The 23,664-nt window shown below is 48.5% G+C and overlaps 1 protein-coding gene across 1 annotated transcript; it reads right to left on the reverse strand.

Moving 5' to 3' along the window:
• Positions 1 to 1,755: 1,755 nt before the first annotated feature.
• On the reverse strand, positions 1,756 to 20,865 carry TUBGCP4 (tubulin gamma complex component 4). The gene is made up of 18 exons (XM_063142391.1): positions 20,715 to 20,865; positions 20,443 to 20,631; positions 20,055 to 20,159; positions 18,955 to 19,008; positions 14,252 to 14,308; positions 12,220 to 12,299; positions 11,654 to 11,855; positions 11,131 to 11,296; positions 8,597 to 8,721; positions 8,279 to 8,329; positions 8,063 to 8,168; positions 7,643 to 7,750; positions 7,233 to 7,371; positions 6,940 to 7,117; positions 6,078 to 6,212; positions 4,746 to 4,862; positions 2,543 to 2,682; positions 1,756 to 2,059 (listed from the first exon to the last, which is right to left on the reverse strand). The coding sequence occupies exons 1-18, from the start codon at positions 20,793 to 20,795 to the stop codon at positions 2,044 to 2,046; spliced, it is 2,049 nt and encodes a 682-aa protein (XP_062998461.1). The 5' UTR covers positions 20,796 to 20,865; the 3' UTR covers positions 1,756 to 2,043.
• Positions 20,866 to 23,664: the final 2,799 nt, after the last annotated feature.

A 23,664-nucleotide genomic window follows, 5' to 3' on the forward strand; every position in this document is an offset into this window, starting at 1 on the left:
TGGAGACCATCAAATCCTGAGCTGCCCTGGATAAGGTGCCCTCGGCATGAATGTTAACATCCCCCAGAACCAACAGTCTGGGGGATCTCAGCAGTGCAGCCGAGACTACCTCTTGTCAGCTCACCTAAGGATTGTGTTGAGCAGCAGGGTGGGTGGTACAACAACAGAATCCCTAATCTGTCCCGCTGACCCAACACAAGGTGCAAATGCTCCAGACCAGTAATCACATAGACAGGGAAAACCCACTAGAGAACCCACATGATTTTAGATAAAATATACCTGTTTCTGGAAAACTCCAGTTCGTTGGAGAGCATAACTAAACAAACAGCATCGTGAAGACCAAGGAGCTATCAAATCAAGAACAAGATAAAATTCTGGAGTCACCGTTTCCAAGGGGAAATTTAGCCATGAGGTTTTGCAAGCCAAAATTAAGGTGTTCGGTAGGAGTTTGAAACCCAGTATGTCCAAGGTAGCTTCCTCTGAAATGCAATCTGTTCCACAGGCTGGGCCAGCTAGGCAGCCAAAGTGGATTCCCATGGTATGGATGAGACGGTGGTGTATGCTGATCTGGCACTGAAAAAGTTAAATACTTTTACAAAGAAAAGACTGAAGTAAGAAAAGACTGAAAAGACTGAAGGGCTACTCAGAATGCGGGTTTTGGGGCGACCTACAAGACGACCCCCTAAAAGACCCGAGACTCATATTTTAGAATACCTCATACTTCTATTCCAGACCCCTGATCTATGATTCTGTACTCTGGCATTTTAATACATCTAAGATTTTACAGGACTAGCTTTAAAAGAAAAACAGCTGTCTTTTGCAAACAGCTTCTGTAGAGTAGTAAGGTCATACAACAAACTGCTGCTAAAGATACCATTACAAAGCAAAAGAACAGAAAAAGTGAAACATGCTCAGATACGAACTAGGAGGAAAGAATCCCTGTTAAGTCATCTCACGTTGTGTACCTGCAGAGATGAGAGGATGTCCTTACTCGACAGTTGTTGGACGGGGAGCCATAACACTAAGCGTGAGCGGTAATTGGAAGGTATTAAAGCCATGAAGATGACTGTAAATTCACAGAAGACGTGCAGAGAAGAAAAATGACACAAAATAATGTGCTTATGCAAGACACTGTACTTAAGTGAGCCCTGATGTGTCTCAGATGCCAATAAACTTCGTGGCAGCAAATTTCTGAATTATAATAGAGAATAAGATTTCTCTTGCATACTTTCTTCATACCATATATATTTATATATTAATTATACATTGTGTGAAGTATTCATTTATATTTAATCCACCAAATAACTGTTCTCTGGCAGATTACATAATACTAAAAGAATAAAATTACCACGTGCTTTTGTCTGTTAGTTTCACTGGATGATTCTGAGGACTTGCCCACTACTTAAAAGTGGTCAATGCAGTTGCCAGGACGTAAGACGGATGTGCGGACATTTCACCCAATGTTCCTTTCCCAGAGAAAGCAGCAGCAGGCTTTATGTTTCAAACTGGAGTTTTAGGCAGAGAATTTACACCCATCTAGCAAGAAGCGAAGAGCAGTGTGGGAAAGCACTTGGCTGTTTTGGACTAAGACGCAGGTCTTGGCAGAGTGCAAGTGGGCAGCTCCACTCTCAGCAAAAATGCTTTCCTACTATTAATAGCCATGTAGCTCTCTCAAAAGTAGCCCTCCTCAGCTTGCCAAATGACTGGATTACTACCCCATCTATGAGAGCAGAAAGGAGTTGTTGGGCGTTTGAAATACTAGGGCACATGTATTTTCACTTCACTTCTGGAAAATAACTCGGCACAAAATATGTATTTAATTAAGCTTTAATTAAACAGGGAGGGAAGAATTGTTTGTAAGTGCCATGGCTGAAGTTGAAGAAAACAGGCTGCTGCAGTTCCGATAACCAAGATGCTCATCAAGCTTCACATCTCCATCTTCCTCCAGGAGTCGCAGCATCTCTCTCACTACCAGAGACAGACAGCTCTGAGTCAAGTTCCTAAAAATGTTGGCAACAGCCTCCATGACCGGACTGAACTATCCTATTCTAATCCCACACTGCAGAAAAAGAGGAGACAGTTAATTACAGGAATAGCTCAATTCCACAAAATTCTATTAGCAAAAGGAGAAGATGAGGCACAGTAGCAAGAATGACATAATTATACAAAATCTGATCAATTATGCACACTTGCCCAATTTACATCATGTAAACAAATCACAGGGTGCAAAATTTGAATTGTTAAAAATGCATACAGGCCTGGTTACATTTATAAATTAATTTATATCGTACATCTTGGGCTTCAAAAAGGATCCCCCCAGTGGCTGATGCATAAAAAAACAACAACCCTAAGACCATACTAAAACTTTCAATTTAAGTCTAGTAATGAGGCACCACAGTAAGACAGGGCTTGCAAACAAACCTCCCTGCCCAAGAAACTTCCAGGGCTCCTGCCTGCTGCAGTACCATTGGCAGCACCGCGTGGCTGGAACTGCACATCTGTTAGAGGCACATGCTCTGGCTCCTGGAACTCTGCGCCATACCTTCCCAAAGTGCCTCCAGCCTGTGTGAAGTACTTGTTGTAGTCCAGGCGTAACAGCAACTGAGCCAAGTCTGAATTTATCTGGTGGTTGTGAACGCTGGAGAGAATCTTGAACAGAAGTGAAGACTGGCAGCTGAAGCCCTGCAAAGGCCAACAACACCCATGAGCCGCATGCCCTAGGAGGGAAGAGGCCTCTGCCCTGGCCCACAGCACTCAGTGCACAGCCCCCCTGCAGCTCTCGTGATGAGGTATGGTGGCTCTCCAACTCCAGGCAGGGCTGGGAGTCTAGCTGAAGTGTGTAAAAGATGCTCTGAGCCACAGAGGTCACTTCAGCCTCTAATGACAGGGAAGGATCCAGGAGCATCCCCAGAGCTCTTCCAGGGCGAGTGCAAACCCCTCTAGAACAGGTTGAACCCCATTCCTGTATTTTAGGAATCCTGATATAAGGTAATTAGTTAAATAACAATATTATTAAGAGCCAGTGTCGTAGCTCGAGTGTTGGACTGGGAGTCAGGAGATATGGGTTCTACTGCCCACTCAGCCATGAAGTTCACTAGGTTGTTGTGAGGAAAAGGTGGAGCGAAGGAGGAACGTGTAAGCTGCCTTGGGCTTCTTGCAAGAGGGGGAGAAAGGAAGGATATAGATGTAATAAAATAAACATCTCTAAATGATATGGGCAGGGGCAAGAGAGGAAGAGCCCATGTTTTCCCCAGCAGTTGTCTTTCCTTTTCCCTCACTCTTTGGGAACTGCTGGTCTAGAGAAGGAGTGGGCTGCTAATGTGCCACAATTCCTCATGTCCCAGAATACCTTCCCTGGCTACTGATGGTAGCCACTACCATGGGAAAGAGGCAGCATTCCGGGTGTTTCCTGTGATCACAGCTATTTATTTATTACATTTCTATACCGCCCAGTAGCTGAAGCTCTCTGGGCGGTTCACAAAAAATAAAACCAAAGTATAAAACAACAGTATAAAACCATAAAAGAGCACCTTTTATCAACTTAGGTTGATATACCAACTACGCCCTTATCTGGACAGAGATAGTCTAGCTACAGTTATCCATGCTCTGATAACCTCTCGCTTGGATTACTGCAATGCGTTATACATGGGGCTGCCTTTGAAAACGGTCCGGAAGCTTCAGCTGGTACAAAATAGGGCAGCCCGTTTAGTAACAGGGACTGGCCAGCGAGATCACATTACACCAGTCCTTTTCCAGCTTCATTGGCTGCCAGTCCAGGTCCGGGCCCAATTCAAAGTGCTGGTATTGACATTTAAAGCCCTAAACGGTTTGGGGCCAGGTTATTTGAAGGAACGCCTCCTCCCATATGTACCTACCCGGACCTTAAGATCATCTACAGGGGCCCTTCTCCGTGAGCCCCTGCCAAAGGAAGTGAGGCAGGTGGCTAATAGGAGGGGGGCTTTCTCCGCTGTGGCACCCCGGTTGTGGAACAAGCTCCCCAGAGAGGTCCGCCTGGCGCCTACACTGTACTGCTTTTGTCGCCAGCTGAAGACCTTTTTATTCACTCAGTATTTTAACACTTAATTTTAACTTAAATTTAAATTTTACTGTTTTAACTCTGTATTTTAATCTTATATCAATTTTGCTGTGTGGTTTATTCTAGTTGCGCTTTTTATACTGTATTTCGTAATTGTGCTTTTAACCTGTTGGGTGTTTTATTGTGGTTTTAATTTTTGTGAACCGCCCAGAGAGCTTCGGCTATTGGGCGGTATAAAAATGTAATAAATAAATAAATAAATAAATAAATATAAAATACAATATAAAAGCTCAACCAGATAAAAACAGCAGCAATGCAAAATTACAAATTTAAAACACCAAGTTAAAATTTATTTATAGACTGTTAAAATGCTGGGAGAATAAAAAGGTCTTCACCTGGCGTCAATGTAGGTGCCAAGCGAACATCCTTAGGGAGCTCATTCCACAGCCGGGGTGCCACAGCAGAGAAGGCCCTCCTCCTCCTGGTAGCCACCTGCCTCACTTCCTTTGGCAGGGGCTCGCGGAAAAGGACCCCTGAGGTAAATGGCTCAATCTCCCAACGATGTGCCCACCACATGGCAAAGTGCATGCCCCCCCCCGCCTTCATTTAGCCCATCAAAGATCTGCCTAGTAAGGCTCCAAAATGCTCTCTGAAGAGGAATACTCCAAGAGCTTTGATCTCCCCTTGCCCCTAGGCAGGAAAGACACACCTTGGCCAGAATACTCAGCTGGATGGTCCCTCGCTCATCCAGGGGTCCCCGGTTCTGGCTGATCAATGAGCAGAAGCTATGGCAGAGATCCAGGATTTCATTGAGGCAGTGGAAAGCCTGCACAGCAGAAGAACATTAAAAGAACATTTTCTAAAGGAGGCCTCTTTTCTCTAATAGCTTCCTTGACACAGCTCATTAACCATGCTGGTGGCCCCTTGGGACTTGGCAAGATCTTTCCTAACTTGTAGTACCGTATTTCTTCGATTCTAAGACGCACCCCATTTTTAGAGATGTTTATTTGAGAAAAAAGGGCATCTTAGAATCAAAGAAATACTTCCCTCACCGCCCAGCCAACCTCCCCCCCCCCCCCTCCATGCTTTCTTCTAATGGTTGTGTCCTTTTCTTTTTTCCCTCTGTGAGAGAAGAAACTGCCATTTGCGCGGGAAGAAGGGGGGCGTTGAAACAAAGAGTAAACTTAACTCTCCAGTCCCGCTCTTTACTTGTCTGTGCACCAGGGAACGACGACACGCGAGTAAGTCCCACGGAAATCGATGGGACTTATGAATAAATTTGCCTAACAAAAAACCAGGCGCTTACCCAACCAGCTCCTCCTCGCTCGCATGCCTCAAGGCTGCTGCAGGAGCTTTCTCTTTTCCTCTTACTGTATTGCTTCGATTCTAAGACGCCATCGATTCTAAGACACAGTCCATTTTTAGAGCTCTTTATTTAGGGGAAAAAGTGCGTCTTAGAATCGAAGGAATACAGTATATATTTTACCTGGTTTTCTATTATAATGGTTTTGAGCAACCTCCAAGCATTTTTAACTCTCTTGACTCCCCCTTTCAACTTCCTTTTCTCTCACTGAGGCACTGGTACTTTGTCTATACACAGCATAATAGCTACCAAAAGCCTAAAGGTTTTAAGCGATGAGCTGGTCTAAACAACTTTTCCAAGAATGCCACACATGCCTCAATGCATGGTGGTCTCCCCCGCCACCACAGAAGCTGCTGAGCAGTTGGGAAGAACTCCTCCCCTCTAACCCTCCAAACTGCCTGGAGGAAAGCAGGGCATGCAGCCATTTTACTCTACACTGAAAGCGCACTCGAAAGCACAAGGAACCTGTATTCTGATACTGCTCAAGTCAACTAAGCCAGCCACATTCCTGGACTGGCCTGAGGAACAGGTCATTCATGTCCTGTTTGTGCTGAAGGCAGGAATGCTATATTAGATGGAGTTTTGGCCTGATCCAGGAAGACACCTTTGATGTTCATACAGACCAAAGAGGGAGACTGACTACTGACTATGAGGGTTGCAGGAACAGGAAGCGCTCACTGGTTTCAGCAGAATGAAGGACTGTGCCAGGAGATTGCTCAGGAAGTGGTCATGTGCCAGGCGGATGCTCTCAAAGTCACGGGTGGAATTGATCTGTTGCAGGAGCTGTGAGAACTGAGATTCCAGGACATCCACCTGAGAACAAGCAAACCAGAACTCCCTTTTACCACGGCAAAGAAACAGAGGGAGTGACGGGGGAGAGCAGCTACTGCCCTGCATTTCCAGCCATTTCCATCAGTAGTTCCAGGTGACAGACTGTGGCCTCCGCTAGACCTGGCAGTCTAGTGTGATGGAGGGGTGAAGACCCCGCGATATTTTCATTGCGAGATCTCCCCCTCTGTTCACACGCGGCAGCCTCAGAGGGAGAGATGTTGTGCCCGCCATTTTGTTTTGTTTTTTAAAGAGACAGGAGCGCACGAGCGCTCAAAGGTAGAGTTTTTTTTTTTTAAAAAAAAAGTCCCCACCCCACCCCACCCCGGATGGGCCCAGAGCTCCTCTGTGCCCCGTGCACGGCTCCTTGCCCCTTGCGAGGAGCCGGGACAAACTGCAACGCCTGGCCACACATTGAGACCGAGGAAAACCGGGCCTAAAGTAGAGGGCGAGATCTCGGGGCAAGGGAGGGATCATCCCTCCCTGATCCTGGGATCCCGTGCGTCTTGTGGATGCACAGGGACGATCCTGGGGATCGCTCCAGGATAAAGCCCCGTCTAGCTAAGACCTCAGAGTCTCAGAACTGGCTCTTTGGAGCAGTTGCAACTGAGCTGTGCTGCTGCTCCAACGGCAACTCAAGGCCACGTCAGCTGCCCCGGCCACTCCGTGCGCTCTGGAGGAAAAGGAGCGCTGGGCGCAGCTGCACCCTGACCTGCAGGTAGTACTGTAGGTTGTCCACAAGGAAAGTCATGTGATGGCGCAGCCGCCACTTGACGGCATCTGTCCTGCTGGACTCCAGGCATTTGCATCGCATCTGCAGGGCCCAGCAATGCTGCAGCTCCGCCTGCACTCGCCGCACACTTAGCAGGTACTTGAAGACCACGTTGTACCTGCAGCCAAGGGGGAAATGGACAACAGAGGGTTGGGCCAAATGCAGGCATCTGCTACTACTGCCTGCCAACAACAAATGCCCGGAAGCCACATGGAAAGAGAGAGAGGCCTCACTTTTCCAGGACAGCAGGAGTGAAGAGGATGTGCAGCGGCCACTGGACTTTGTAGGAGAGCCCTAGAGCAGCCCAGCCAGATGTGGGGGATTCATGGGGAGATAATTCCCGGGAAGGTGCCTCACGTGACTGAGAAGCATCTGAAAAGAAAGCCCACGGAATTTCAGGCAGGTTGCACGTGGGAGAACGGAGCACAGAGAAGACGGATGCTAAACAGGTGTGACTCGGTTTCTCTGGCTCTACAAGTGGGTTGGCTTTGGACTCCAGTCTCCCTGGCCCAGGCTTAAGTCTCTCTGGAACAAAATTGGAGTGGTGACTCTGTGCTTCTGTCACAGGCCCTGCTCAAGGCCAGACAGATTCATGCTGGCCCGTTGCTGAACCCACAGCGGGGCTCCCAGCACCAACACCCACCTCGGGACTCCTTGCCATGGTAGTAGATGGTCAGGTGAAGGAGAGGGAGCAGGTTATCATCATCTAGCAACACTTTGTGGGCTGACTGCTGGAACGCCACGTTCACATCTGAGGGAAGCAAGAGGAGTACTGTGGAGATGGCAATGTCTGTGTCAGCGCATGGACATGCCCCTGGCTCAGAGCCCTTCCCGAGGTCGGCACAACAGCAGCAGCAGCAACATACAGAGGCCAAAGCATGCATTTGTCGGAGGCAGCACAAAGGCATGGAAAACAGGGGAAGTCTTTGAGTGGCCAGTTTAATCCACCAGTTCCTGCAATGGTTTCTCACCTCTCAGCCAAGACAACCAGCACAGCCTGGTGGAGGTGGCTGGACACAGCGACCCATGTCAGCCAGGCCCTGTCTGACATCGAGACACTCACCATGCTCAGTCACTGCCGTGGGAGGCGTCTTTAGCATATGCTGTGCAATATCAATGAAGGCCTGGAACAGTTCTCCTCTCCCCAAGAGATAAAAATCTTTAATAATCTAGAAGGAAGGAAGGAATGCTAAAGGCAATTGTTCAAGGAACCCCTACCAAGCTGTTTTTTACTTCCAGGAAATGGCATCCATAAGAAAATGAACTTTACTACAGTTACCTTTAGCTGGCCTATTAAATCTGATTCTTCCACCATCAGCTTCCACAAGTGCTTAAGAGTAGAAGAAAAAAACAGCCCATCAGGATCAAGACCCAGGAATTAGGGCCACCTCTTTTCCCCTGGAGAAGACAGAACTCACTAGCCCACACAGTCAGGGCTTCACCTGCCTGTTCTTCTTGTCAGAGACTAGGCTGGCTGGCCATGCCCTCTGATAGGGCATTTCCCCAGCTGGTTCTTAGTGAGGACAGCAAATGTTTTTCTGCCACTACCTTTTAAAAAAACCCGCTTAGCTGACAAGGCCCTAAAACTACCACTGACCTCAGCCACAGTGCTCCGTATCCAATCAACCACAGATTCAAAATCCACCAAATTGAAGAGAAGCTGCTGTTTGAGACGATGCAACTCAGCAGCGAAGGTGTCCTCTTGATTCTTCAAGATGGAGCCTGGAAGACAAGAGAAGGGGCAGAAGAGCGATCCAAGCTGGTCTCTCCCAACAATGTTTGAACACGACAAAGCGGCCTGGTTTGCTTGATCAAAATAAGCCACCATGGCTCATTTAAATTGCACAATGTCCATAATCCCCACCTGGGCGCAGCTTGTGGTGTCGTTTGAACCCAGGCAGCAGAGCTTGTTGGGGGCGGGGGGGAGCCTTCCGAACCCTCTACAGCAGCCCATGCACCACGATTTAAATAAGCCACAGTAATCATGCGAACCACCCCAAAGGCAGCCAACGTTGTTTGTTCCAAGAGCAGCAGCACATCCAAGGCCCCAGAAGCACTCAGAAGCTCCACTCAGCAGAGACCCCCTTCCCTTGGAACTCTGCATGCCACTCTGGGCACCGTAACTCAAGAAGAATGTTAGCAAGCTGAGAACCATGGAGAGGGAGCTCTGAGCAAGCTCAAATGACACCTCAGGGTCAAAGTGGCTGAAAGGGTTGGTGAGGTTTCACATACACAGCAGGCGATTGAGTGGCTTCAAATATTTCAAACACAGGGAAACCAGGAACAATTGCTCCCCCTTTCCTTGTCTTATTCCCGACAATAAGAACAGGCAACACACAACATGAGAGCAGCAGATCCAACTTAAAATTTGGAAAAACCTCCTAAGGGCAGCAAAGTAGATAGCTGATCCTTCCTTGGATTTTTTCCAGGAAACAGCTGGCCTAGTGCTGGTTCTCAGGCAACCTTCCCGAGGGCAGGGCACTGTGACACCCGATTGTCCATTGGGTCCCTTCCAGCCCTATAGTATCAGTTGCAGGCTGATCTCAAGGTCACAGAATCACAGTGCTGGAAAGGGCCCTTTTTGTCATCACATTCAACCCCCTGCTCAGAGCAGGAACCCACTTCAAAGCATCCCTGACAGACGGCTGCCCAATTTCTGCTTGGAGACCTCTGGTCCACCACCTCCAAGGCAGTTGGATCCATTAGCCTGGAGAAGAGAAGATTGAGGGGAGACATGATAGCACTCTTCAAATACTTAAAAGGTTGTCACACAGAGGAGGGCCAGGATCTCTTCTCGATCCTCCCAGAGTGCAGGATACGGAATAACGAGCTCAAGTTAAAGGAAGCCAGATTCCAGCTGGACATCAGGAAAAACTTCCTGACTGTTAGAGCAGTACGACAATGGAATCAGTTGCCTGGTGAGGTTGTGGCCTCTCCCACACTAGAGGCCTTCAAGAGGCAGCTGGACAACCATCTGTCAGGGATGCTTTAGGGTGGATTCCTGCATTGAGCAGGGGGTTGGACTCGATGGCCTTGTAGGCCCCTTCCAACTCTGCTATTCTATGATTCTATGATTCATTGCGTGACTGCTGTGAACGCTAGCAAATTTTTCCTTGGGCTCAAACAACATCTGCCTGTAACTTAAGCCTGTTATTTCATGCCTACAGTCTTGGACAACAGAGAACAGGTTGTGCCCCTCTTCTGTGCAGCAAACATTTAGGTACTTGGCTACCCTATCCTACACCCACCCCTCAGTCTTCTCTACTCCAGGCTATCTGGTTCATTCAATTTTTCCTCGTAAGACTTAATTTCTAGTTCCCTGAGAATCTTTATTGCCGTTCACTGAACAACTCTGAATTCTTTTTAAAGTGTGGTATCCAGAACCTGACCTTCTCCACTGGGACCCATTTTAAAGTCTTGTTCAGATTCCTCCTTCTCCAGGATGAGGAACAGTGCAGGAGGCAGAGTCCAGCCATCACTGGGTCAGGCCCGAGAGTGGAAGAGTTGCACTTAGAGCCCCTCAGTGTGCGTGCGTGGAGTGAAGCACAGAGCAAACAGTGTCTCTCACTCACAAGGAACAAGTGATGTTGGGAGCTCATGAACACCATGTTCTCACCCAGGGGAGCAGAACCCCTCAGGCCCAGGGCTTAATCCGGGCTCCTCTGGAGGCCACGCACCCGTCTCCCTCGGTGGCGCTCTGGCTGCTGTGCACGTCCCCTCTGTGCATGACCCCTAAAAGGCTACGATGCCTCTCCTAAGGTTCGCTGGAACTTTTAAGCTAAAATACGCAGTTTCTGTGCCCCACCCACTCCTGGCATACAACCCCGAGCATTTCTCCCAAACGGAATCCAGCCCTCGGGGTGAAGGCTGTTCAGGCCCCCTGCTCCCCCACAATTGTTTGTGCCCACAATGAGGGTCTTGTGGCCAGAAGGAAATGCACATTCTCCTGGAGCTAACACAAGATAGCACTACGGCACCAAATAAAAGGCCCTATGCAGATGGGAGGAATAAGGCTGCACACACATCACGTGGTTCGATGGCTCAATGCCAATGGGAAGCCAAGCAACCGCATGGAGCCCAAAGCCCTTGACCCCTCCTCACTCAGAAGGAATCGAGATGAAGAGCCTTTACCTTTTTTGCTCAGGCTCACATTCTGACTCTCAAACATCTGGACAGATTCACCCACAAAGAGGATTTTCTCAGCAACACGCACAGGGATGTAGGAGGGCAACATTTCTATTCGCAGAGAGAACTGCTTTGGAGAAGGGGCCAACATATTCTCCTCTTCAATCAGCCTCTGTTGGAACAAGGACCAGGGGTGGGAGATAATGGGGAAACCAAAACACTGCCAAAATTCCCTTTCCCAAGGGCTCTGGGTAGAACTCTGCCTTTGGGGTCACTGGCTATGGAGAGGGTTTGCAGAGCTTGTGGCATAAGGCATAGAGCCAAGAGAAGTGGAGGAGCAAGAAAACAATCCTTCCAGACACCAGCAAGCCAGGGCTGAGAAGCCAGAATAAAAACTTCAAGGTTTTGAAGAATATTTTATTTGGCAGCAAACTGTCTCATACCCTTAAACGTCTCTAATGGTTAATGAGGAACATCCCCACACAGATCTCATGGGGGAAAGATGAGAAAGGGGGCACCACAGCCTCACCATATCCTGCAGCTCTCGCAGTTGTTTCCCAGTCAGCCCCCCGATACCCAGATCATCATCGTCCTCTTCAGGCTGGGCCGGGACAATCCCCGAAGAGGGACCTGGTTTAATGAAGAACTCTTCATGCTGGTCCAGGAGCAGCCCATGCAGCATCCAAGCAGAGAGCTGCTTATACATAACGGCATGGCACATGGCCAAGACCCTGGAGGTGTGGGGAGACAAAAGGGGCACAGAGCGAGAGCTGCGGGGAGGGAACGGCAGGTCTCCTCTCTCAGCAGTTGTGCATTCCAAGAAATGCCCATAGAATCCAAGCACTGTGAGCTGCAGCCACGCTGGAGTAAATCCAGCAGAGGTCCAGAAGGCCAACCTTCTTTCCCCTGAGGCTCATCTTCAAAGGGAGCTGGGAGCAACAAGTGCCATGAAAAGCGGCAGTGGGGCTTCAGGAAGATTAATTTTTTGGGGAGACACGTTCCCTGGGATCTACAACTTGGCGCTCCTGTCCAGAGCTTGAAATGACTCCCACCCAGAAGGCCTCATGAACAGGGAACTCAACAGAAGTCTCTTACTTTTCTAGAGCATGCCGCACAGGTGGCAGGCCGCCACGGCTGTATTTATTGACAATCTCCAAGATTTGACAGCCATGAATCTGCAAAGGAAACAGCTTGAGAAGTGGATTTTTACACTTCATAGGACAGAAATCCAAGTGTGCTCCAGTGCCAGCTGACACGAGCACTCCAGAAGGCCCAGAGTGGAGTCCTCTCCTCCCACTAACCCAAAAGAGAAGGAACTCATTTTAAGCTCCATACCCACATATAAATACCATTCCTACTTTTCTGAGGATCGTGGCAACATGTCTCGGGTTGGATTCAGGACCTACCTTCTTTGATGGAAGGGATCCAGTCACTGAAAGTGCCTCCACCCGATTTTGGGGGATCTCCCCTCCCCATTGCACCATTTTGCATGGTTCCCTGACCTTCTGTATAGCATTTTCAGGGGGCTGGAGGGGCTGCCCCAGGGAAGAGGTAGCAGGAAGCCAGCTTCCGCAAGCCCAGTTGTATGTGCTGAAATCTGGATCCAGCTTCTCCTGTTCTGCATTCCTTTTCTCCAATGGGAGAAGAATACCACCATATCAGCAGGATACATGTTATTGTATCCTTGGTGCTTGCTGTCAAGGGCTCTGACCTGGGTTTAGAGGTGTATCAACCAGTTCTGGATGGGGCTACACTTCCCCTCAAAGACTGTGTTCGCAGCTTGGGGGTGCTTCTGAACCCGTTGCTCCAAACGACAGCCCAGATAGATGCGATGGCCAGGAGTGCCTACTATCAGCTTCAGCTGATATACCAGCTGTGCCCCTTTCTAGAGTTGGAAGACCTAAAGACGGTAGTGCATGCGCTGGTAACTTCAAGGCTCGACTTCTACAAGGCACTGTACAGAGCGCTACCTTTGTGCCTAGTCTGGAAACTTCAACTAGTTCAAAATATGGCATCCAGGTTGGTCACCCGTAGACCTAGGGGTGACCACATTACACCAACTCTAAAATCACTTCACCGGCTGCCAATTTGTTTTTGGGCGAAATATAAAGTGTTGGTTATTTCCTTTAAAGCCCTACAAGGTTTGGGTCCAGGTTACCTGCGGGATAGCCTTATCCCGTACAATCTGCCCCGCACACTCAGGTCCTCTGGGAAGAATTTACTACAGTCAGCCAAAACCAGGCTGACAACTGTTACCCAGAGGACCTTTTCTTTTGCCGCTCCCATACTGTGGAATGGCCAGCCATAGGAGATTCGGTGACGTAATAGTCTTTTCGACTTCAAGAAGGCTATAAAGACTGATCTCTTCCAGCAGGCCTATCCAGTCGAATTTTAAGATATTTGACTGTTATTTTAATATTATATTTGTTTTATATGTTTTTAATCAGTTTTATGTATTTTATTTATTTATTTATTGTATTTCTATACCACCCAATAGCCGAAACTCTGAGCGATTCACAAAAATTAAAACCATTCAAAGTATAAACCAGTATAAAAACATGATATAAAATACAATATATAAAAACACAACCAGGATAAAATCAGCAGCAGTGCAGAAATACAAATTTAAAATACAGATTTAAAACAGCAAAGTTAAAATTAATTTACTGTTAAAATACTGAGAGAATAAAAAGGTCTTCACCTGGCGTCTAAACGAATATTTTGTAGGTGCCAGGCGAAGCTCCTTAGGGAGCTTATTCCACAGCCAAGGGGGCCACAGCAGAGAAGGCCCTGCTCCTCCTGGTAGCCACCTGCCTCACTTCCTTTGACAGGGGCTCACGGAGAAGGACCCCTGAGGATGACCTTAGGGTCTGGGCAGGTACATATGGGAGGAGGTGTTCCTTCAGATAGCCTGGCCCCAACCCATTTAGGGCTTTAAATGTTAATGCCAGCACATTTTATGGTATTTGTATCTAATTTTGTTCCTTGCCTCGATCCAGAGGGAGACACAGGTAAGAAATAAATTTATATATTTTTATTAATTAATTATTATTATCATTGTATTAAACTCGACAGGCCTCTGTAAAGAGGCAGACACTGGCAATGGAGGTCAAGGGACTGAATGTACCTTCTGGGTCTTTATCTGCTCCACCACAATCATCAATGAGGGGAAAAGGAGCTGAAACTGCAAACAAACAATCATCAATGAGGGGAAAAGGAGCTGAAACTGCAAACAAACAAACAAACACACACAAAAAGAACTTGCATGGAAGAACAGTTTTTTAAATTAATAATAATAATAATAATAATAATAATAATAATAATAATAATAATAATTTGTTACCTGCCTCTCCCTCTGGATCGAGGCAGGGTACAACACAAATAAAAACACCATAAAGTACATAAAACTAATAGTTGAGACTGGGGGGGTGAGAACGAAACATTGGGCTTAATGTGGTAAGTGGATGGAGGGCATCTTCAAGAAGGTTTTGCAAGGCTCGCCCATACCACATGGCAGACAGCTTCTCCCAGTTTCGGGATGTATCATAGCAAAAGAACAGGCGTGGTACTAAACAAATCAAGGAACTGATCTCACATCCAGTTAAAAACAGAAGAAACAACAGGACATAAGCGTCACACCTCCAGGACTCAACTACTTCAGTACAAACCCCTGGGAGTCAAGAGAGCATCCCTGCCAATCCCCAGGAGCAAGCAGCACCAACCGTGGGGACCCTCCACCTCAACAGAAGAAAAGGAGCATATCACGGTAAGTCCAACTTTCTATTTCCCTACAGTGGAGGGAGCTATCCTCATATGGTGGGGGTCAGTGACCCAGCACCCTCCAGGGCCCATTGTCTCCCCCTCCCACCACACTCAGCAGCAAGGAAGCAAGAAGTCAGCAGATCAGAAGACGTCTTTGTTGCTGAGGGGAGTGCAGTGTGGAGATAGAGGAAAGAAAAGCAATGGGGGTGAGTGTGGTGAAACCGGTGGGGGGGGGGAGAAGTAATGGGGGCAGGAAGTAAGGAGAGGAAGTGGGTGAAAGGAAACCCTGAGTGGGAAGTGGGTGTATGCCTGTGGGCATGCACCCACCCACTAAGTACTGAAAAAGATTGTCACATGTTGCCTACCCTGTCATATGGGATGTCCAGAAAAGCCTAGATTGACCCTTCACTGCACTGAATCCCAAATTTGACCAATTTACTGAAGCATTCTCCTTCAGAAAGAACCTTTGGCACATTGCAAACCATGGAGCTGCCCTACAAATGTCAACCGGGTTGCATTAGTGCTAAACGGAGCAGATACGGCAGCACTTTTTGCAGAATGGGCCATAATACCCTAGGTACAGAAGAAGCACACAGATACATACTGTGATCCACTTCGAAAAACATGCATTCCCATGGTGGATAGGTGAAGAGAAACAAACAAAGAGAAACATAGAAGACCCGGTTTCATCTGAGGGACATCTTGACTAGTCTTTTTACATCTAATGTTGTACTAATGTTGTTCCCTGCCTCGATCCAAAGGGAGAGGTGGGTAAGAAATAAATATATTATTATCTAGCTGACACCACTTTCTCCTCCAGATGATTTGAGTTCAAGTAAAACCAGGGCAGGACAAGCGCTTAAACCTGAAACAGGATGGATCATGCAAAGCTCCTTTCTTGTCAAGAGTTCCTTGGTCCAATACCCTTCAAGTTTGACATGATTGCAATAAAAATAGCACCTCCAAGACAAGTTTCTTCATGAACACTGTGCAAAATAGTTGAAATGGAGGCTTTGACAAAGCTCCCAACGCTTTGTGCAAATCTCACCTAGAGGATTTGTGAACCGCTAGATACTTGAGAAGCTCCACAAAAGATTTTTATTTTTGGACAAGATGAAACTGTTCTGGAGGTCATTTCTGGACTATTATGAAGGCTTCCAACTTGTCACTTGAGCATGTTTGGACCCAGAGACAATGTATACCCAACAGGTGGATAGCCAGAATCTCTGCTTTTAAAGGAATCACTTTCTCCCTGTACCATTTGAGGAATCCTTTCCATATACATGGCTGGTCGGTATCTCCAGGAAGACATGATGGTTTTTCACCCCTCTGTTGTCATAACCAGCCCTCCAAGACCAATGCCTCACCTTCAAAGAGTGCAGCTGCAGCCAGGTGGGTCTGGGGAAAGCATGACACTTGGCTTTGTAATCCTTCCTAAGAGGCTGCTCCCCCTCCCCAGTGAAATGTCCCTCTAAGAACCATGCCTGCCTGAGCCAGTTTGGAGCCAACAGAGTAATCTCTGCCTGATGTTTGCAGCATAGTTGGTGGAAGCAGGTACCTAATCCACTGTGTTTTGATGGCCTCTATTTCTTCTGCCCCATCACAGAAGCTGGCTAAGAATGCACTCACATTGTTGTCTAGAAACACGATGCCTCTGAAGGCCTATCAACTTCCCTGATCCAAAGTCCTGGCGACTAAACCAGTCTGCTCTGGTGATGAATTCTTCATACACATGCTGTGCTAATCAGGATCCAAGGTACTTTTCTGCCCATTTAGAAGCACCATCTCAAGAGAGTGCCCTCTCCCCCAGCAGCCATGTCAGCCCATACTAATGCATATTTTACCTGTTGTCTGATCTGCAGGGATAAAAAGACCACCCCCAATTCCAACACATGTATGCTGTGGCTGGCCACCTCCTGAGACCTTGAGTCATCATCCCCTTGCAGTGAGTTTTCATCTGAGGTAGCCTCCACCCACAGCAGCCTCCCTGAACCTAGTGCTAGCAACAGCCACCACCTCAAAATATATATATATATATATATATATATATATATATATATATATATATATATATATGTTTTAATTTCCACAGCTACAGAGACTGCCGGGTGACCCTGCACTGTTATCTCTGCCAGAAAGTGCAAGAGGAGCCACAGCAAGCACCTTCTGGCTCTGTGCATGAGATCAAAGACCCCTGCAGATGTGCTAGGGAATTACTTCTGAACATGGGGGAGACATCAGCACCCTGATCAGCTTGAGTATCTTCTCCCTCCTTTCCAGCAGAAGACAGACCAGACTCGAAAGATGGCTTTTCCAAATGTTCACGAGGAATCCAGTGTGAGTGTAGTGAAAGCCAGTGTGGTTTAGTGCTTACTGTGTTGGACTAGGACTCAGGAGACCCAGTTTCAAATCCCACTCAGCCATGAAGCTCACTGGTTGACTTTGGGTCAGTCACTGACTCTCAGGCTAAATTACCTCACAGGGTTGCAATGAGGATAAAATGGAGAAGGGGGTCATGCCTTGAACTCCTTGGGGGACGGGGCAGGATATAAATGCAAACAAACAAACAAATGATAAATGACCCAGGCTACTCCAGAGGCTGGGGTCTTCCTAATCTCTGAGGTCCTGGTGGGAAGAAATTATATGAGTCTTGGTGTTGCAGATGTTCTCCTTCTCAGGCGTGCCACAAGTACCACCATTTGCAAACACCTGTGGTACATGTGAAGATCTAGAGGACAGGCCACAGAGTGTGGAATGTCAAGATCCTTCAGCGGGAGAACAAACTAGGGGAGGGAGAAGGGCCAGGAGCTCAAATTCTTGGGTGCTTTGAGAATGGAGGGTTTTGGGAGAGTTTATTTGATCACAGAAGGTACCAAGCCTCCGAAACGCACCTGGGTGGAAGTTGTACGTGGATGTGCAGGTGGGTAAACATCTGAGAAGACACTTGATGTGACCTGTGGGGCCACAAGGGTTGCTCACCCCTTTCTTAGATGGAGTCAGAGCTCCCTCTGCCTGAGTTTGCCAGACACTTTGAGCTTTGCTGCCTGCTTCCCAAGCATTTCAGGTCAAACAATCCTCTCTGCTTGAGGGTTCCCCTTGTAGACTGCATCTCAGTACTTTTGGGAGGACTCGACTTGCACCTGCCAAATCCACTAGCAGAATTTGGGATGTAGAGGTTTTGTCAACAATGGGCAGTGAGAATGATCTTCCTCATCACCCACTGCTGCCTATGTCACAGGTGCTCCACACCCGCCAGAGAGGGAAGATAAGCATGGTTCCCATGCCACAGGAACTGTGCATCACCCAGGTACTTCTCCTGTAGTTCAGGCAGATCCTTGGCTGCTCAGGAGGCATTTTCATCTCAACAGGCATACAATGACTGCTTGCACCCACCTCAGCCCCTCCTCAATTGGAATGCACAACAGGACTGGGCAATCTCTGCAGTGGCTGAGAAACAACCCTCTGTTGGCTCTCTGCCCATTTTAACTAATCTGGAAAAAGAAGGGGGTAAGAAGATGGCCTGGTCAAAAAAGATCAGCAAAAGTCTACCAAGATGCTGTTCTTGCTAGGATGAGAACCTAGGCAGGAAGAGAACTAGGAGGGCCTCACCCCTGCACTGGATACACAAGGCTGTTTTGTAGAGCCTGCTTGCTGAAGCAAGTGGGAGGATCAAATGATATAAAGATACCCTCCATCCACTATCAGAAAGGGTCATCCTAGCCCCATCTAGCAAAAGCAACAACCCCTCTCCCCTGCCCTTAAATTAGGCTGCTAGAATCTCTGATCTGTAATATTTCAGATGTAGATTTGAACCTGTATGTGTAGACCATCCCAATACACAGCACCATTTTGCCCCTAGCTCTGCATGCTTCCCCTTGCCCCCATTTTGTACCTGGCTCCAGTTGGTGGACCTTGGGTGTCTGGTAAAATGAACAAAATAGTTCCTGCAAGCCTAAAATCTGCCCGTGCTTGATCTAGGCAAGCATCTTTTCAGAACGCAGCTGTAGAGTGAAGCTCCTGCTTTATCACAACAACTTCTCCAGCAGGCTATAAGCAGCCAGAACTCACCTGGTCTAGGGAATAGTTGACATGTGAGATAGTAAGATGAGGATCAGCCAGAAACTGCCAAAAACAAAGAAATGAAGACCAGAGTAATCTGAAAATCCTAAAATAGTCCCCTTCTCCTCCTCCCTTATGTTTGTGACTTTCCTACTAAGTGTCTTGCCACTCTCACTTTTGAATCTCCTAGGGAAAAAAAATATAAAGATCAGGATATATCTTTCCTATCTTTTACTTTCTTATCCTGCTTTCTTCAAGTTCCATTGCAAGTACTCAATTCCTTCGCCTTTTCCTTCAAAGCCAAAAGCCATAGATTTTGTCTATTGTGGTTTAACATTTCTTGGTTTTATATCATTTTTACAGTGTTTATTTATATCATTGAGCTGATTATGGTTTATACTACATATAAGTCACTTTGAGACATTTTCGTGATGGGAAATATAAAAAAAATGCAGTTGTGCCATTCACTCAATAACCTGTCTCCTTCTGAGAAGCCTCTCATAGTCAACAATTTGATTGCTATTTTGTTATATTTTATCAATAAACCTCATTTTCTGGGAAAGTCCTGATGTCGTTTCTATTTGCCTCCCTGTGGGAACAGATTAGTACTTTTATTGTTAGGTACCCCTCCCCAACAACTGGCTTTGCTATCTTAGACTAGAGGATCTCAGGGTCCCGGTTCCTAAAAGGAAGCAGAAGAAAAAAGAAGTTTCCACAAGGTTTCCTGGGAAGTCTTGTGGAAGTCTTCCCACCCATTGCTGTAAGTTGCAGGAAGACCCTGAGTTTGCAGAAAAAGCTATTCCTCAAAATTTATGTTCGTTGGTAATTTGCATCTAAATAGTTGATGTCTTTGTTCCCATTAAGGACTGAACTTGCCATCGACCTAAACACTTGATTCAGTGGTCCCTCTAGTAAGTAAGCGAGCATTTATTTTATCTTGCTCTTCTGCAATAGCAGTCAGAGCTGCTTACATCAAAAATATTTTTTAAATGCAGTACTAAATACACAAGTTAACATATGGCGATCCATGGCTCAAAACAACTACCTGATTTCATTAGCAGTCGTATATAATGCTGGCTATGGAAAACGGTTGTTTACTCCTTCCTTACCTCCTGCTCCAAGTCAAGCAGCGCCTGCCGGTAGGGCTGCAGGACCGTGTCAAGCCCAGTGCAGAAAGCGCGGAGGTAAATCCCTTGCTGGGAGGGGTGAAGTTCCTGAAACCAGGCCGAGAGAGGGTTAGTCCCCGGGAACGACCCGCCCGCCAGGACCGGACCCTTGCTGCGCCTTGGCAGCCAGGCAGCCTGGCGTCTCCACCCCCCCTGCCCGCCTCTAATCTCGCAGGATGCGGCCCTTGGCAGAGGCGCCTTCCGGGCGGGGGGCAGCTGGAGCGCGTCACCTCCTGCCGCCGCAGCAGCCCTCCTCCTTTCCGAAGAGAGCTCTGCGGGGCTCCAGCCCCTGAGCTCTGCACATGCTCCGGGAGGCCCGGCTTTGACCCACCGGCGTCGGCTGCGTTGGGGCAGCGTTGGGGGGCGGGAGCGGCAGCGGCAGCAGCGGCGGCTGGACCTGCTCGGCGACCTGCTCGACGAACTCGCTGAAGCGGATGTAGAAGGCGCCCAGGCGGCAGGCGCGGGCCAGCAGGCCGGCCTCGCTCGGGTGCAGGAAGGGCGGCAGCGCCTCCGGGGACACCTGCGGCGGGGAGCGGCGTTAACGGGTGGCCGGCCCGGCCTGAGGGCGCCCCATCCCGCCCCGCCTTCCCTCCCGGGTACAACCTGCAGGCCCCCGCCGGCCCCGCTGACGACGAAGAGGCCGCCGGTGTAGCCGCGCAGCGCCAGCAGCAGCTCGTGGATCATCGTGGCCGGCAGCAACGCCGCCGCCGCCGCGCACAGGCCGACGGGAGCGGGGCGGGCGGGCAGCAGAGCCGACGAGCCCGGATTTCAAGCTGACGCGGGGATCGCAGGAGGCGGGGCGGAAGCGTCGATGGGCGTGGCCTGTTGCCGCGGGCGCGGCGCTCGAGGCGGCCGTTTCTGCGCGTGGGGGGGGGGGGGAGCGACGAGCTCTTTACGTGCCCCGCCCCGCCCTGCCACAGGCGCAGGGGGCCGGGGCTCCAGCGCAAAAGCAACCGGCGCACCCGCTCTCGGGACCCTGCAATGCCGATTTAAGGAACTGGGCTTCTTTGCAGGGTTGCGGCAAACCATTCTCAGCAACAGCCTCTATTGTGCAAGAAATAACGATGGGCTGCATTTGCAGGATAATTTTTGAAATACTGAAAACACATTATTTTCATGAGGAATAAGACCTGAGTTAGGAAGAACACGAACTGCTAACTTGTTTCTCGGTAGATCTGGTGCTGTGCTAAAATTCTAGATTTCTGCATTGTTTCCTATGGGCACAGGGCCGGCGCTATCATTAGGCCAACTAGGCAGTCGCCTAGGGCGCAGACTGCCCCCACTCCTGGGGTCGGAGGTTTTGCGGGGTGGGGGGCTTGGTTTGTGTGTGCCCCTGCGTGGCCAGCCTTCTCCTGCAGCTGCAATCAGTGGCCCCCCAGAGGTGCCACTCGTTTCCATGGGTGGGGGTTGCTTGTTGCAAAACCTTTGGAGACGACACGGAGGAGACAGAAGAGGAGCGGGATGGGGGACAGCCGAAGGCTCTGGGCTAGGGAGGTGGGCAAGGACTCAGGGACAGGCAGCCCCCTTGGAGCAGCAGCCGCCCTGGTGCGCCACGTCCCCATTGGGGACTTCAGCCGCTGGAGACTGAGAGGAGACTGCGGAGCAGAGACCCTCCCCTCCCCTAGCCAGTCAGCCCTTCCTCGCAGGGCGCACAGAGACGCAGACGCACAGTCAGGGGCAAAAGCCACGTGTCTCGGCCTTGCTCCTGCGCCTCAAAGGAGGCTCGGACAAGCTGTCCCGTCACACCAGAGACCATTTTCTACTCACCCCTGCTACACGTCCTTTGGCATCAGGCCCTTGGGAACAGAGAAGGGGTGCCATTGGCCCAACACCAATGGATGCATAATTGCTGAGCCACATCATCCCTCAGAGGGGCAATGTAAGAGGGGATCATGGCCCCTGACATGTGAGGAGATTGGCCCCAAGCCTCCTGCCTAGCAATGACGGTGCATGAATCTCTTCTGTCAACAGGAGAGAGGGCTGTGTTGGGACTTCTTCCTCCTCCCCCGTCATGGCACCGCTGGTAACGTAAGCACTAACCAGCGCTGCCATTTGGTGGAGAGGAACTGCAGGTGTGTGTGTGTGGGGAGACTACGACTCAGTGGAGAAGAGGCAGTCCTATTCACAGAGCGGCACTGCTGTGTCACCCAAAGGCAACCCTTGGTTTTGCCCTCCATCGAGTGAACTATTGCCTCTCCATTGACAAATATGTTGTCCAAACTCACCCAATGTCTCATTGCACTTGTGGGCTTTCAGCTGTTTGGCCACTGTGTGAACAAAATGCTGAAATGGAAAGGTAGGGTGACCATATTTTGGAAACCAAAAAGGAGGAGAACTCATATGCTTTCACCTTAAGACATACTCATATAGCTGTGTACCTTCAGAAAGGACAGGACAAAGCAAAGGCAATTCCACTATAATCAGAAAGAAAAAAACAAAGCAGAAATAGATAATATGGATGGAAAGGAGTCCTTAGAGGTGGTGACCTGCAAAGGGTGTGCAAAGCTCCTAAAGCCCATGGACACATACCCGTTTCTTCTCATCCATGTGGGAACAAATGATGTCGCCAAGCAGAGCTATGAAGAAATCATTTCAGACTTTGAAGCTCTGGGAAGGAAACTGAAGAACTTTGGGGCCCAGGTCGTTTTCTCATCCATCCTCCCGGTTCTTGGAAGAGGATTAGAAAGGGAAAGAAAAATACTCCGGATGAACGACTGGCTACGAAGGTGGTGCCGACGTGAGAGTTTTGGATTCTGGGACCATGGGCTATGCTACTTGGAACATGGACTGCTGGCAAGGGATGGGTTGCACCTCACAAGGGCTGGAGAGAATGTGTTCGGCCACAGCATGAAGAACTTGATCAAGGGGGTTTTAAACAGAATCTTACCGGGGGGGGGGGAGACGTAAACTTCAAGGCAACAATGGATGAAGGCCAATGCACCACAGTACAGAGAACAACTCCAATAGTGCCCCAAAATAGTGTCTGCAACAATGTAGGAACAAAGCCAGACTATAAAACACATGGTCTTCGATGTCTATATACTAATGCCCAGAGCATGGGAAACAAACAGAATGAACTTGAACTCTTCTTACATGAAGGCAAATATGACTTGATAGGTATAACTGAAACTTGGTGGGATGACTCCCGTGACTGGAATATAGCAATTGAAGGATATAACTTGTTCAAAAAGAACAGAAGAAATAGAAAGGGAGGTGGAGTTGCACTATATGTTAAAAATACCTATCCCTGCACAGAAATACAGGCGGATCAGACTGTGAGCCTCATTGAGAGCATCTGGATTAAAATAAATGGGGCAAGGAATAAAAAGAACATGATAATCGGAGTCTACTACCAACCACCCAATCAAGGAGAAGACGAGGATGAAACTTTTGAGAAATTGCCAGTGTTTCAAGGAAGTGTGATGTAGTAGTGATGGGGGACTTCATTACCCTGATATCTGTTGGGAGACAAATACTGCCAAAAGTGACCCTACCAAGAAATTCCTGACATGTGTGGGTGATAACTTTCTCCTACAGAAAGTGGAGGAAGGAA

This window comes from Elgaria multicarinata, chromosome 16, assembly GCF_023053635.1.
Source record: "Elgaria multicarinata webbii isolate HBS135686 ecotype San Diego chromosome 16, rElgMul1.1.pri, whole genome shotgun sequence".
In the NCBI taxonomy this organism is placed as follows: Eukaryota; Metazoa; Chordata; class Lepidosauria; order Squamata; family Anguidae; genus Elgaria; species Elgaria multicarinata.